We start from the raw sequence: 15,738 nt of genomic DNA, 5'->3' as shown, positions 1-15,738 counted from the left end.
GAGCCCAGGGCCAGGGGCGAACGGAGCACGGCGTTGGGGCCCAGCCTTCGACGGCGGCGAAGAGGGGCCCTAGGGCCACCCGCGGTGCTGGAAGTCCCCTCCCTTTCCACTCCTCGGGGCGGAGACAAATCAGACTCCGCCCACCTGGAGGTGGCTCCGCGCTCAACCTTCTTAGCGTTCGACTAGGAGGAACTTTAGGGGTAAACAGGTTCGAGAAGGGGGAATTGAGGCGCGCAGCGGTGGGAAGCGTGCTCCGGAGCCTAGTCCCCCCACCGCCGCCCACCCGTGTTGTCTCAGAAAGAGGAATCCGGGCCGTTCCTCTTTAAGGGGCGGGCAGGGGCGGGGCTCCCCGTCTCTTTCCGGTAGGCTGCGCCCTTCCCACCGCAGACGCGAACACTGTAGCCCGAGCTGCGCGTGGTCGCGAATTCTTCGGAGGCCGAGTTGGGGCGGGGAGGTCGCGGCCGGAGTCCAGCCACCGCTTGATCGCAGACTGCATCGTATCGCCGGTTCCGCAGGCATCATGAGCCAGGACACTGAGGTGGACATGAAGGAGGTGGAGCTGAACGAAATGGAGCCCGAGAAGCAGCCGATGAATGCGGCGTCCGGGGCAGCCATGGCCGTAGTCGTGGCGAGCGGCGCGGAAAAGAATGGCCTGGTTAAGATCAAGGTGGCCGACGACGAGGCAGAGGCAGCGGCCGCGGCCAAGTTCACTGGCCTGTCTAAGGAGGAGCTGCTGAAGGTGGCGGGCAGCCCCGGCTGGGTGCGCACCCGCTGGGCGCTGCTGGTGCTCTTCTGGCTCGGCTGGCTCGGCATGCTGGCGGGTGCGGTGGTCATCATTGTGCGGGCGCCGCGCTGCCGCGAGCTGCCCGCGCAGAGCTGGTGGCACAAAGGCGCCCTCTACCGCATCGGCGACCTGCTGGCCTTCCAGGGCCAAGAGGAGGGCGACCTAGCGGGTGAGCTGTGGGCGCGACCCTGGGTTATCGGGCCACCGGCTCCGATCCCGTCCCCAGATTGACGCCGACGGTTGTCCACCCCATTCTGTACTCGGTCCCGCACCCTCAAGCCGGAGATGTAGCTTCTCCGTTCCTTCTTTGAAGAAAACTGCCCCTACGCCCTCTTCCACGAGGATGGCTGACTCAGCGTCCTCACTTACCCTGTGAAGCCTGTAGCTGACGGTTTCTGAAGTAATGCACCGGGCACCTTGCGTCAGCTCCTCTGAGTCTCGTGATTCAGGCTCACTTCCCCCCAACACTTAGTTCCTGCCGGAGGGGAGAAGAGGGGCCATCAAGGCCCAACACTTTGTTCCCCAACACTTCCTGCGGGAGGGGAGAAGAGAAGAGGGGCGATCAAGGACCTCTCAGAGGGTCTTCACTTTAAATTTTTTTTTTTTTTAATGTTTATTTATTTTTGACAGAAAGAGAGAGAGAGACAGACAGAGCATGAGCGGGGGAGAGGCAGAGAGAGAGGGAGACACAACCTGAAGCAGGCTCCAGGCTCTGAGCTGTCAGCACAGAGCCCGACGCGGGGCTCGAACTCACAGACTCTGAGATCATGACCTGAGCCGAAATCTGACGCTCAACCGACTGAGCCACCCAGGTGCCCCTCAGAGGGCCTTCACTTTAAATCTGCTTCCCCATTTCAGGCCTGAAGAGGCACCTTGATTACCTGAGCACCCTGAAGGTGAAAGGCTTTGTGCTGGGCCCAATTCACAAGAACCAGAAAGATGACCTCGCTGGGACCAACTTGGAACAGATCAACCCTGTTCTCGGCTCCAAGGAAGATTTTGACAATCTCTTGCAATCGGCCAAGAAAAAGAGTGGGTGTCCTGGAGTTGCCAAGGAAGCAGCTGGGAAGGGCTTGGCCTTCTGGCCACAGAAAAGACAGGACAGGGTTTTTGTTTGGTTTACTCCTGTCTGGCTGAGTTTTCTAAGGCAGGTACAAGCTCCCTGCAGTTTGTTAGGCTTCAGCCTAAAATTACTTTGCCAGGCAGTGCAGAGACTTTCTACTTGGATGTGTGCGCATTCACTTACCTTCTGGGCTTCAGTGTCCTTATTTGCAAAATGTAGGCTTTTGCTGATTCAGTGTTCTTTAAACTTGTAAAGGAATGGATCCTTTTGAGAACAATATCCAAATAGAATCTTGTCTTATTTTAAGAGGATTCACTTTGGGGGTGAGGAGCCCAGGGCCCCCTAGGTTAGCCTTCTCGACTACACTACATGCCTTCTGCCCGATAAGATTTTCAGCCCCTCCACTCACATCTTTGTTTCAATGGAATAGGTTTTGCCAGGGTTCAAATCTAAGCTTTTTGTGCCAAATGATACATAGGGAGTAGTCCACCAACTTGTATTTGTTGATTGCTCCCTTTCCTGACATCCCAACGTCTTTCTCCTGACTCCCTTTTTTTCTCCATTGTTCCAGGCATCCGGGTCATTCTGGACCTCACTCCCAACTATGAGGGCCAGAACTCATGGTTCCTCCCCACTCAGATTGACACTGTGGCCGCCAAGATGAAGGTAAGTAAGTGTGTTGGCGCCGATGGCAGGTGGGAGTTGGCTGCTGGGGCTGTGTTGATCCTTCTAGCAAGCCCTTGTAAACTAGCCTGGCTCCAGCTGAGGGGCCCCTTGCTCCTTGGAGCCAAGCTGGCACACCCCTCCCACAGGCAGAGGGTAGGCCAACAGTGCTCCCTGGTTTTGCTTGTTCCTTTTCTGGTCATTCATTTTCCTTGCTTCCTCGACTCTGATGGTAACAGTGCCAGGAAAGGAATTTCTCAGATGGCGATCTGGGTTTGACTTTTCTTCCTTTGGGGGAGAGGAAGCTGTTTCTCTGTGGGAATCCTGCCGTGTCTGGTTTCCCAGTTCTTGTTTGATGTATTTTGGAGGGGAGCCCAGTCTGAAGTTGTAAGCATTGTGGTCTTATGCGTCTGGGACCATGCCAAGTATTTTGGATATGTGTTCTAAGTTTCTCTGTAACCACACAAGGTCTCTTTCATCTCTAATCTGTCAGTGAAGAAGCTAGGGTTCAGAGGGGCTTGAGGTGCTTAGGATTTGAAGTCTCAAGTAGTCTCATTTCTGTAACCTGCTTTCCCTGAGTACAGGTATAGGCTCACTATACCTTGTATAGTATAGACTATACAAGACTATAGGCTTGCAAGTGGGACTTTGTTATCCAAGCTCCTAATGCCTGGGTTCTAGGACACTGGCCAGTTCAGCAGGGATATAGAACAAAATAAAATCTCTTAAAAGTTATTGATGAGGGGATGTTTTCAGATGGTATGGCTTGAGGACTGGTAGCCTCGGGTGAAAATGGAGATAAGAGGTGAGACAGAAAGGGGAAAAGAGGTCTTGGGGGTGGGGTTCCATGTCTTGTGCCCACCAATGCCAGGACTTCAGGCCTGGGCCTGTTTTGCAGAACTGGCTTCTCTTCTCAAATCTTCATCTGAACTGCCCTGGGGCTGTGCTTTGAACTTCACTCTTTCATCTTTGGCCTTGCTCTGACCTGCTCTCTTACACACACCCTCCCCTGGCCTCAGGACACCAGGAGAGGAGTAAGTATACTTGTCTTCTGATCTTGGCTAGAGAGAGAGAGAGAGAGAGAGAGAGAGAGCAAGAGAGAGCGCCGAGCCCGCAAGCGAGCACGTGAGCCGGGGAAGGGGCAGAGAGAGAGGGAGACAGAGGACCAGAAGTGAGGTTCTGTGCTGACAGCAGCGAGTCTGATGTGGGGCTCGAACCCTCACACTGTGAGATCATGACCTGAGCCAAAGTCCGATGCTCAACGGACTGAGCCACCCAGGCAGTCCTAAGTGAAGTTATGTTTGTCAACATACTTTTTCTCTTAGGCCTTTTCTATATCAAAGGAGAAGCTGTGTGATTTGTAATGGGGAGGAATACAGAAGTGAAATGCTATAACTTTAAGAATCAGTGATGGTGAGAGGCGCCTGGCTGGCTCAGTTAAGCATCTGACTCTTGGTTTGGACTCTGGTCACGACCTCACCGTTTGTGAGTTCGAGCCCCACATCAGGCTCCGCACTGACAGTGTGAAGCCTGCTTGGGATTCTCTCCCTCTCTCTGCCCCTTCCCTGCTCATGCGTGTTCTCTCTCTCTCTCTCCAAATAAATAAATAAACTTAAAAAAAAAAAAATCAGTGATGGTGTAGAATGGGACGGAGCTGAAGGCTGATGGTTAAGTGAGGCCAGTCAAGGCAGGTGACTCTTCCAAGGTCATAGGGAAGTGCGTGGTAGGTGAGGTTTAGCATGGGCTGGATTTTCTAAGCCTTTGCATCAGAGTGTTGAAGCCCTTCCTCTGTTGTTTTGCCCCCTCCCTGTAGGATGCTCTGAGTTTTTGGCTGCAGGCTGGTGTGGATGGGTTCCAAGTTCGGGACGTGGAGAATCTGACGGTGAGTTTCTTTCCATGTGAGAGGCAGAGTCTGGGTGAGAGCAGAGGGACTCGTCAGGGCTTGTTGGCGTTCTCTGTTCCTTGACTTTGTTTCTTTTCTTCTAGGATGCGTCTTTGTTGTTGGCTGAGTGGCAGAACATCACCAAGAGCTTCAGCGAAGACAGGTAGGTGCCAGACCTCCCCCGCCAACTCAGCTTCATGGTGGGAACCCCCCAGTAGAGTGCCAGACCCAAGGAATGGGCGATTTCCTAGCCCAAAGAACTTTCTTCACTTTCATTCTTTGCTTGTTCTTTACCAACCTTGTCCCCTGCCTTGCCCTCTGCAGGCTCTTGATCGCAGGGACTGAGTCCTCTGACCTTCAGCAGATTCTGAGCCTCCTTGGATCCACTAAGGACCTGTTGTTGACTAGCTCATACCTGTCAGACTCCATTTCCACCGGGAAGCATATAGAGTTCTTGGTCACCCAGTATTTGAATGCCACTGACAGTCGCTGGTGCAGCTGGAGCGTGAGTACCACAGTCGGGGGACGAGGCGGGGGAGGAGGCCTTTTTGACGAAAGGTGTGGGCAGACGGAGGCAGAGACGGGCTTTCGGGCTCACCAGTGCATCCATCCCTGCAGTTGTCTCAGGCGGGGCTCCTGACTTCCTTCGTGCCGGCTCATCTTCTCCGCCTCTACCACCTGCTGCTCTTCACCCTGCCAGGGACCCCGGTTTTCAGCTACGGAGATGAGATCGGCTTGGAGGCCGCTGCCCTGCCTGGCCAGGTATGGCTTGCTGCCTCCCTGGCGCAGTGGGGGAGGTTGTGTTCCCGCATCACGATGCTTCTGTGGATGGCAGCCGGTAGACGTGAGCCTTGGGGGGAACTGCGTTTGACTCCTGGTCAGCCACGGTAGCCGCGTGGCCTCGGCAACTTATTTCACGGCCCTAGTCTTGATCACCTCTTCTGGGGCCTTGCATTTCTTGGAGGGAAGTTGGGATTCAATGAGAGCATATTTGAAGATGCGATGCCTGGTACCTGGTAGATGTTCCATATGGGAGCCATCCGTTGGTTGGTTGGTTGGTTCGTTCATTCTCATTCATGTGTTCAGTGGGCAGCAGGTAGGTATTTGGCTGGGCTTGTGCCCTCCAGCAACTCCTAGTTTAGTGGGGGACCCAGAGGAGTAAGAGAAACGCATGGTAGCCAGTGCTGAGATGGGGTAAGAGCATGGTGTTCCCTTAGCTCTAGCCGCAGGGTTAGAGGTTGACACCCAAGCTGATATTTACAGAACTGGTCGTGCAGTTATTCCACGGTTTTCTGGAGTAATTCCTATATGCTATGCACAGAGGACACAGCAATGCACAGAAGAGCTGGAGGTGGGGAAGTTAGATAATAAGCAAAGAGAATAAAGATGCCCAATGCTGGGGCGCCTGGATGGCTTAGTCTAGGTTAAGCACCTGACTTCGGCTCAGGTCATGATCTCACGGATTGTGAGTTGGAGCCCCGCGTCCGGCCCTGGGCTGACAGCTCAGAGCCTGCAGCCTGCTTTGGATTCTGTGGCTCCCTGTCTCTCTGCACCTCCCTCACTTGCGCTGTGCCTCTGTCTCTCTCAAAAATAAGTAAATGTTAAAAAAAAAAAAAAAATTAAAGGTGCTCAGTGCTGCTAAGTGCTGTGCAAAAGAGAGCAGGGTCAGGGGCCTAGAGAACAGGGGATGGGGGATGTTTGCCATCGTGTGGCCATAGAAGATTTAGTGAGACACCTGAGCGGGGAGTGGAGGGCAGTGAGGGAGCTAACCCTGTGGCTGGGAGAAAAGCCCTCCACGCTGATGCGATAGTGTGGGCAGGGACCTGACTCGGGGGCCGGCCTTGCTTATCCAGTAGAAGTTAGGCCAGCGTCGGGGGCAGCTGGGGGGGGGGGGGGGGGGCAGGGCTCTACACGGATGGGGCTGGGAACAGAAGGTGAAGGGAGAGCAGGCCCAGGCCTTTCCCAAATCCTGTTTTCCTGGCTTTTCAGCCTGTGAAGGCTCCAATCATGCCCTGGGATGAATCCAGCTTCCCCAACACCTCAGAACCTGGAAGTAACAACATGACTGTAAAGGTAAGGGTTTGGTGTGGGCCAGACCTGCTTGGCCGAGGGTGGGCAGGTGGCGTGTAGGAGGTTGCACCCAGGGGTGTCCTTTATCCTTTCTTGCTGTGACCATCACTTGCAGGGCCAGAATGAAGACCCTGGCTCCCTCCTCTCTCTCTTCCGGCGACTGAGTGATCAGCGAGGCAAGGAGCGCTCCCTGCTGCACGGGGATTTCCATGTACTCTCCTCCGGGCCTGACCTCTTCGCCTACGTCCGCCAGTGGGACCAGAACGAGCGCTTCTTGGTAGTGCTCAACTTCGGGGATGTCGGCCAACCAGCCAGGTTGCCGGCCACTGCCAGCCTGCCAACCAAGGTCAATCTGCTGCTCAGCACCCACCTGGGCCGTGAGGAGGGGGCCTCTCTTGAGCTGGGGCACCTAAACGTGGAGCCCCATGAGGGGCTGTTGCTTCGTTTCCCCTATGTGGCCTAACAGGACCCATTACCCTTCCCCTCCCCAGGCCCTTTGGGTCCTGGCTTCTTTTCTTTTCTTTTTTTTTTTACGGTCACAGATTACAGTTGAGAGGTGTTTTCTGGCTTCAAATAAAAGTCACTCCTGCCTGGTGAGGTCTTGTCTTCCCTTACTCTGTCACAGCAGGAATCTAGCCCCTCCTCCGTGCACGCATGCGCGCACACACACAAAGACAGTGATCAGGGCTAGAGAGTTCCATGCACCTGCTCCAACCCAGAGAGGGAGGGGCCTTCCAGGCTCATAACAACAAGGAGGTATGAGGGCCAGGGCTAGCGTCTGGGTCAGGGTCCTCTCCTGGAGGTCTTCGGTCTTACTGTTTCCTTATCCCCCTCAGCAGTGGTCTCCAGCCAAGTGTGGTCAGGTTTCCTGTTTTTTGCAGACTTGGCCTCTCAGGGAGAAGGAGTGGGAGCCGGGTGGCCTGTTTCCTAAGAGATGCTTCTAAAGGGTACTAGAGGGCATTCATTCAACAAGAATCTGTTGTGCACTCAGCATGTGACAGGAATCGTTTTAGGTCCTGGGGTCACAGGAGAGGACGAAGTACAAGATCCCTCTCTTCTAGTCTTCTAGGGCTTCTAGTCTAGTGAGGGAATGGAGAAGAAATAAGGTGAATACAAGTTCGAGTGCCGTGGATATAGTGATGGTGTTCCAAGAGGACAAAGTGAGGCAGGAAGAGAGGCAGGGGCTTGGGGTGGAAGGGAACTGGAGCCACCCAGCTGAGCCACCCAGATGCCCCAAGATCACAGTGTTTTAACAGCAGAAGGATACACGTTCAACTAAAGGGCAGGTTGCACAGGGTGGAATCCTGTGCAGGCGGGGGACTGGCAGGGGGGAAGGGGAGGCTCCAAGTGTGAAGCTTCCAATGGATTGTTCTCTCGCAGTGGGGTCCTGGACCTGAGACCCCCTGGTTTGTAACACATGGTGTGGCCAATCAGGGAAGCTCGTCCTAGGCTTGGTGTCCAGAGTTCCTGGGTGTGCCCATAACCGGGTGCCCATGTGCCCAACCTTTACTCTCCAAGTTCCCCCAGAGGGCATGTGTCCCAAAGCACTCCTTGCAAATCACATCGTTTGACAGATGTCTGAAGTCCTCAGACAGGACATTCCAGAGGCCTGGAGATCACCTCCCAGGAGCTGAGGGCAAAGGCCAGACTTGGAAGGTAAGACTAACTCTGAGTGATGGGAGGGAGCTGGAAGGCTGTGAGCAGCATGGGTGGGCTGATGGGTTTTCGCTGACTCGCTGTCCCCCCAGCAGAGAGGCTAGTTAGGGTGGCTGTTAATGGCTGTAGCTTAACAGACTTAGCAGGATAACAGCAGTGGAGGTGTTTGGGTCCTGGACTTGTTCTGCAGGTAAACATACTGGATTTTATGTTGAATCTTTCTGTTGCAGTCATGATTCTCAGACTGGCCTCACAGACCTGGGGGTGAAGTCTGGCCCCCATGGCTTTCTTATGGAAAGAACACTGGTTCCTGCAGGATGGGGCTTGGGTCGGGCCTGAGCCTCTAAGGGGGTCTTGGTGGAGGGGACAGGTCAAGAGACTAGATGGCCCAGTTAAGGCCCAGTCCTTGTTGGTTCATTTGATTTCTCTTGCCCTGCACCTGTGCCAAGGGCTGTGCGGGCATGTGCTCAGGTGCTAGGGCACAGTTCCTGAGAAGACACACCCGGCAGGTTCCGACCCTTGTCTGATCCGGGCTCTCCTCTTCCTGAGGCTCCCCACCCTCGGCCCTTTCCCAGGGGGCCAGCTCCAGCCCTCCCCGTTTCCCTCTTGCTCTGCCTCCCGCCTCCCCTCTGACCCAGTGGGTATCATGGTGTCACTACAGATGGAGCCTCAACCTCATTTTGTGCTTTGTGATTTCCTGTAGACTTTCACATTTTTCAAATTTTTCCTGTGCGGGGTTCGAACCCATGAACCGTGAGATCATGACCTGAGCCAATGTCAGACATTTCACCAACTAAGCCACCCAGGTGCCCCGACTTTCCCTTTTTAAAAAGCCCTTTCCCTACAATGGAGTATTACTTGGCAATCAAAAAGAATGAAATCTTGCCATTTACAACTACGTGGATGGAATTGGAGGGTATTATGCCAAGTGGAATTAGTCAGAGAAAGACAAATATCCTATGACTTCACTCATATGAGGGCTTTAAGACACAGAACAGATGAACATAAGGGAAGGGAAACAAAAATAATATAAAAACAGGGAGGGGGACAAAACATAAGAGACTCTTAAATAGGGAGAACAAACAGGGTTACTGGAGGGGTTGTGGGAGGGGGGATGGGCTAAATGGGTCAGGGGCATTAAGGAATCTACTCCTGAAATCATTGTTGTGCTATATGCTAACTAATTTGGATGTAAATTTAAAAAATAAAATTAAATAAAAATAAAAAACCCTTTCCCCATTCATACAGGGGTACTCATAAGCCTAGGGTGGCACTCGATAGAGGAGTCAGGATGATTATAAGGTTTTCGTCTGGAGCAGCTGGGAGACTGGATTTGCCTTTACTGAGGTGGGCAAGGCTGCAAGTTTAATTTTATAGATATCATAAAATTTACCATGTTAACTGTTTTTAGATGCAGTTCAGTGGCGTTAAGTATATTTACATTGTGGGGCGCTTGGGTGGCTCAATCAGTTCAGCGTCCAGCTCTTGATTTCGGCTCAGGTCATGATTTCACAGTTCGAAAGTTTGAGCCCCACATTGGGCTCTGTACTGATAGCACAGAACCTGCTTGGGATTCTCTCTCTCTCTCTGCCCCTCTCCCCCTCGTGATCTCTCTCTCTCTCTCTCTCTTTCTCTCAAAAAGAAAAAAAAAGAAACAAAAAAAATCTATATTCACATTGTTGTCTGACCATCCCCACCATCTACCCTCAGAACTTTTTTGTCTTCCCAAACTACTGAGACTGTACCCATCAAATACTAGCTCCCTCCCTCCATATTTTTTATTTATTAATGAGAGAATGCAAGCAGGGGAGGGGCAGAGAGAGGGGAGACAGAATCTGAAGCAGGCTCCGTGCTGACAGCAGAGAGTCTGATACGGGGCTCGAACTCACTAACTGTGAGATCATGACCTGAGCCAAAGTTGGACGCTCAACCGACTGAGCCACCCAGGCACCCCTCTCCATATTTGTTTTTAAAATAGCAAATGAGGGGCGCCTGGGTGGCTCAGTCGGTTAAGCGTCTGACTTCGGCTCAGGTCACGATCTCGCGGTCCGTGAGTTCGAGCCCCGCGTCGGGCTCTGGGCTGACAGCTCAGAGCCTGGAGCCTGTTTCAGATTCTGTGTCTCCTTCTCTCTCTGACCCTCCCCCGTTTATGCTCTGTCTCTCCCTGTCTCAAAAATAAACGTTTAAAAAAAATTTAAAAAAAATAAAAATAAAATAGCAAATGAATAAACCAAAAGTCATGCAGACACTGAAACCCCCAGAGATCCTGGGTGAGGTCCTTCTTGGTAAGACTCGGACCTCTGCTGCGGGAGAGCCGACGAGGTCAACGCGTGGGTCCTCTGAATCTGCAGGCTGTACCATTGAGGACCTCAGCTTCCACTTCCCACATTAAAGAAGGAAGGAAACAGGGGCGCCTGGGTGGCGCAGTCGGTTAAGCGTCCGACTTCAACCAGGTCACGATCTCACGGTCCGTGAGTTCGAGCCCCGCGTCGGGCTCTGGGCTGATGGCTCAGAGCCTGGAGCCTGTTTCCGATTCTGTGTCTCCCTCTCTCTCTGCCCCTCGCCCGTTCATGCTCTGTCTCTCTCTGTCCCAAAAATAAATAAACGTTGAAAAAAAAAAAAAAAAAAAAAAAGAAGGAAGGAAACAGAGGCAGATGCGGTCACAGAAGCTGTCTCGTTAGCCCCTCAACTACCCTATGAAGGAGGGACTCGCACCCCTATTATCATAGTTGAGGCAAGTGGCCAGAATGCCTGTCCCAAGTTGCCAGCTGGGCTCACCCAAGGTAGAGAGAGCCAGAGTTAGATGCGCCTCTGCTGTTTCCTTCCTTCAACGAATACAGTTTTTGATTCCTGCTCTGCTCCTGGTACCATCCTCAACTTCCTGGAGTCAGGGTGAATAGGACCCTGCCCTCACGTGGCTCCCAGCCTCCACAAAGGACCAACCAAGTGCTTGGGATTTTAAGCACTGGGGGCTGGCTCTTAAGGGTTAAGGGCACTTTTTTTTTTTTTAATTTTTTTTTTAACGTTTATTTTTGAGACAGAAAGAGACAGAGCATGAATGGGGGAGGGACAGAGAGAGAGGGAGACACAGAATCGGAAGCAGGCTTCAGGCTCTGAGCCATCAGCCCAGAGCCCGACGCGGGGCTCGAACTCACAGACCGCGAGATCGTGACCTGAGCTGAAGTCGGACACTTAACCGACTGAGCCACCCAGGCGCCCCAAGGGCACTTTTAAAAAAAAATTTTTTTTTTCAACGTTTATTTATTTTTAAGACAGAGAGAGACAGCATGAACGGGGGAGGGGCAGAGAGAGAGGGAGACACAGAATCGGAAGCAGGCTCCAGGCTCTGAGCCATCAGCCCAGAGCCTGACGTGGGGCTCGAACCCACGGACCGCGAGATCGTGACCTGGCTGAAGTCGGACGCCTAACCGACTGCGCCACCCAGGCGCCCCAAGGGCACTTTTAAATGAGATCATCAGGGGGCTTCTGGGTGGCTCAGTCAGTTACGTGTCCGACTTCAGATCAGGTCATGATTTCACAGTTCGTGAGTTCGAGCCCCGCGTCGGGCTCTGTGCTGACAACTCGGAGCCTGGAGCCTGCTTCGGATTCTGTGTCTTCTCCTGTCTCTGCCTTTCCCATGCTCATGCTCTGTCTCTCTGTCTCTCAATAATAAATAAACATTAAAAAAAAAATAAAAATAAACTAGATCATCGGTTTAACAAGATTTCCCTTTTTGTTTTCTTTGAAGTCACTGTGATGTACACGTGAGGACGCTGTGGATCTGGTTTACAGAGGAGGCCGAGGGCTCTGAAGTAAAGGGCCCCTCTAGGGCCGAAGTGAACTAGGCTCCGTGGAGGACACAGGAAGAGTTTAACCCAGGGGAGGTCAGGAAAAGCTTCTTCAGGTCTTCATTTGAACTGAGACAGAGGCATTCGTGTGACACACTTGAGGGACAGGGCCACCCGGGCAGAGGGGACATTATGTATAGCCACTCAGTTGAGACAGCGCGGTGAGCGTGAGGACGAGACAGCATGGTGTTGTACATTTGGAAATGGTGAGAGCCAATCAGAGGCTGAAGCTTGTAGGGCTTTAACAGCCGTGCTCAAGTTGTCTATACTCTGCCTGTAGGAAGAAGATTGGTCCCACTCATCCTCTGGGAAAATCTCTCACATTCCACTGAACTGGCATCTCCAAGGGGGTGAACTTGGGAGGTTTTTTGTTTTTTTTTTTAATGTTTATTTATTTATTTATTTTATTATTATTATTTTTAAAATTTTCTTTTTTTGAACATTTATTTATTTTTGGGACAGAGAGAGACAGAGCATGAACGGGGGAGGGGCAGAGAGAGAGAGGGAGACACAGAATCGGAAACAGGCTCCAGGCTCTGAGCCATCAGCCCAGAGCCTGACGCGGGGCTCGAACTCACGGACCGCGAGATCGTGACCTGGCTGAAGTCGGATGCTTAACCGACTGCGCCACCCAGGCGCCCCGATGTTTATTTATTTTTGACAGAGAGAGAGAGAGGGACAGAGAGGGAGAGAGAGGGAGTATGAGCGGGGGACGGGCAGAGAGACAGGGAGACACAGAATCCGAAGCAGGCTCCAGGCTCCGAGCTGTCAGCACAGGGCCCAACACGGGGCTTGAACCCACAGACCGTGAGATCATGACAGGAGCCGAGGTCGGACGCTCAACCGACTGAGCCACCCAGGCATCCCTGGGAGTTGGTTTTTAACCAGCTTTCTGAAATGATTCCCACAGCAGTTTGGGAATCACCAGATCGATGTTTTCCAAACGTGCTGAGTTATGCCTGAGGACAAAGATTGGTGGGGGAGGAATGTCCCAGGTTTTTTCCTGGGTGTCCTGTTTCAGCAGGTCTGGGAGAGGACACCAGATCTTTGTAAGAAGCTCAGAGAAGAATGAGAAAAGAACACTGCTCTCACTGGATAGAGAAGTGCTCGGTAGGGAGCGACATGGTCAGGTCTGAGTTCCAGAAAGCTCTCTCTGGCTCTGCTGTTGTAGAAGGAGTTGAGGGTGGCCAGGACCCCTCTCGGAGGCTGTTGGAACAGCCCAGGAAGATGTGGAAATTAATGAGGCAGAGGCTGTGTGGTTGGAGAGGAGGGGATGGCTTGGAGAGATGTTTCAAGAGAAGAAGTTCCAGGATTTCACAAACGCCTGGGAGGGACGGACTCAGAGGGAGAAGGAAGCTGTGTGGTGACTCCTGAGTTTCTAGCCTAGGTGTCTGGGGAGCAGGCTGGGGCCCTCAAGCTGGATGGGGGAGGCAGGGAGAGAGGCAGCTGTGGACGGGGAAGCTGGAAGGGGGTCAGTTCCATGTAGATGTGTTGGGTGTAGGTGCCCTTGGACTGCACCAAGGGCAGGTGGAGGTTTCCAGCAGGGGACGGTCTGCAGCCTAGCAGAGGAATGGAGGTAGGGCTGCATCTTGTGAGTGTGAATGACGCCCCGATGAGCTTGTGGGGTGAGAAGGGCAGAAGGAAGAGCTTGGATACCCAAGGACTGGCACCATTTACGGGACAGACATGGAGGAGGGACCCGCAGAAGGGAGCAGATCCCTGGGGGTGGGGACAGGGAGGCAAGAAGAAGAGACCTGGTTTGTGTCCCTTAGAGCAGGGCTGTCCCAGCTGGCCTCGAGTTTGGTGGCATCTCTGGCGGTCTTCTCCGGAGCACTTCCAGGGGACGATGGAAGAATGAAATTTGTTACTTCTAAGGGTGGGAGGGATTTCTACAGGTTTCTAGATGGTATCAGTCGGAGTTCTTGGTTTTCTTAAGCAGCGAAAAGAATTTATTGAAAGGCCGTTGAGAACTACCAGGAGGGGGCAGGACCAGACTTGGAAAATGGGCAGGAAGCCCAAGTGCCAAGCAGCAGGAAGTACAATGTCTTTTAACTGGAACAGCCTGGGAGGCCGCCACCAAGGGGACACACTGCCAATGTGCGTGTGGTCGGACACGGAGCTGTGGGCTGTGGGCATGTTAGCAGGACACCCTGCTCCGGCATTGGTGCCACGACGTGGGCTGGGGGCTCGAACCTGGGAGTCGTGTGTACGGCTGGCTTGCAGAGCCACAGAATGACAGGAGGGGGCCCGCGGGCTAAGTGTAGAGAGGGAAGAGAAGAGGATGCCAGCCCTTCCCCGGTCAGAGGGGCGGGCAACAGAGACTGAGAGCGAGGGGCAGTGAGGTAGGTGGGAGGGTGCGCCATGGAGACCAAGGTGACGGGCAAATGCTGGATCCAGGGCTGCCAGTGGTAGCACTGGGGGGGGGGGGGGATGGGGGGAGGGGATGGAGGCTTGGCTGCCCGGTTTATCAGCATGGAGGTCTTTGGTGACCTTGGCAAGGCTGGGGCAAGGGCCAACCGGAAGGGGCTTAGGAGGGTCAGAAGAGACAGGTTGGAGTCAGTGCCCAGAGAGAGCAGAGCAGCTCAGGAAGGGAGAACCGAGGCAGTAGCTGGAGGAAGAAGGGGCCTGAAATCTTTGGTGTCTAAGATGGGAACAGTGACAGCACATTTGCTTAAGTCGAGAGGGGAGAGAGGACGCATGCTGGGTGGGTGCCTCTGCTGGAGGGAGAGGGGACGGGGTCTAGGGTAAGGACAGGGGGGAAATGGGCTGGAGTGCAGCAGCATCATGCCGGCTACGCACAGACGAGGACAGAATTGCTGGGTAGATGTGGTGGGAGCTTGTGGAATTCTGCCCACAGATGGCTTTTTATTTTCTCAGTAAAACAGGAAATGAGGTCATCGGCTGAGAGTGAGAACCGCGGGGCCTGGGGGTGGGGGTGGAGGTTTGAGAAGAGGGGAGAAAATACGAATAAACACCCAGGCTCCTCCCATTCAGTGTCTGGGGCCCAATGGCAACCACAGCACCTACATGTTAGACATGCAGGGTCTCAGGCCCTACCCCGGACCTTTGGAATCAGAATCTGAATCTGCATTTATTCATTCATTTATCTACTTACTTACTTACGCTTATTTATTTTGGAGAGAGTGAGAGAGAGAGAGAGAGAGAGCACCAGCAGGGGAGGGACACACAGAATGAGGGGAATCTGAAGCAGGCTCCAGGTTCTGAGCTGACAGCAGAGAGCCCAAGGTGGGGCTCAAACCCATGAACCATGAGATCATGACCTGAACCGAAGTCGGACACTTAACTGACTGAGCCACCCAGATGCCCCTGAACCTGCATTTAAAAAATTTTTTATTGGGGCGCCTGGGTGGCGCAGTCGGTTAAGCATCCGACTTCAGCCAGGTCACGATCTCTCGGTCCGTGAGTTTGAGCCCCGCGTCGGGCTCTGGGCTGATGGCTCAGAGCCTGGAGCCTGTTTCAGATTCTGTGTCTCCCTCTCTCTCTGCCCCTCCCCCGTTCATGCTCTGTCTCTCTCTGTCCCAAAAATAAATAAACGTTGAAAAAAAAAATTAAAAAAAAATTTTTTTTATTGGGACGCCTGGTTGGCTCAGTCAGTTAAGCATCCGACTTCAACTCAGGTCACCATCTCGCGGTCCATGAGTTCGAGCCCCGCGTCGGGCTCTGGGCTGATGGCTCGGAGCCTGGAGCCTGCTTCTGATTCTGTGTCTCCCTCTCTCTGCCCCTCCCCCGTTCATGCTCTGTCTCTGTCTCA

At 53.3% G+C, this 15,738-nt stretch overlaps 1 protein-coding gene across 1 annotated transcript; it reads left to right on the top strand.

Moving 5' to 3' along the window:
• The first annotated feature begins 203 nt into the window (after positions 1-203).
• SLC3A2 (solute carrier family 3 member 2) lies at positions 204-7,059 on the top strand. The gene is made up of 9 exons (XM_025915651.2): positions 204-953; positions 1,643-1,816; positions 2,419-2,513; positions 4,324-4,392; positions 4,497-4,555; positions 4,717-4,897; positions 5,011-5,154; positions 6,382-6,465; positions 6,578-7,059. Exons 1-9 carry the CDS (start codon positions 521-523, stop codon positions 6,923-6,925), a joined length of 1,587 nt encoding a protein of 528 aa, XP_025771436.1. The 5' UTR covers positions 204-520; the 3' UTR covers positions 6,926-7,059.
• The last annotated feature ends 8,679 nt before the right edge of the window (positions 7,060-15,738 follow it).

This window comes from Puma concolor, chromosome D1, assembly GCF_028749965.1.
Source record: "Puma concolor isolate L17-30 chromosome D1, mPumCon1.1.hap2, whole genome shotgun sequence".
Classification (NCBI taxonomy): domain Eukaryota; kingdom Metazoa; phylum Chordata; class Mammalia; order Carnivora; family Felidae; genus Puma; species Puma concolor.
Note: the sequence above shows the minus strand (reverse complement) of the source record. Positions and strands in the feature narration are given on the sequence as shown.

Excerpts from the sequence above, each read along its gene's own strand:
- SLC3A2 (XM_025915651.2), top strand. The coding sequence starts at position 521 with ATGAGCCAGGACACTGAGGTGGACATGAAGGAGGTGGAGCTGAACGAA. Across the intron at positions 2,514-4,323 it reads CTGTGGCCGCCAAGATGAAG|GATGCTCTGAGTTTTTGGCT; the intron begins GTAAGTAAGTGT and ends CCCTCCCTGTAG. Across the intron at positions 4,898-5,010 it reads GTCGCTGGTGCAGCTGGAGC|TTGTCTCAGGCGGGGCTCCT; the intron begins GTGAGTACCACA and ends CCATCCCTGCAG.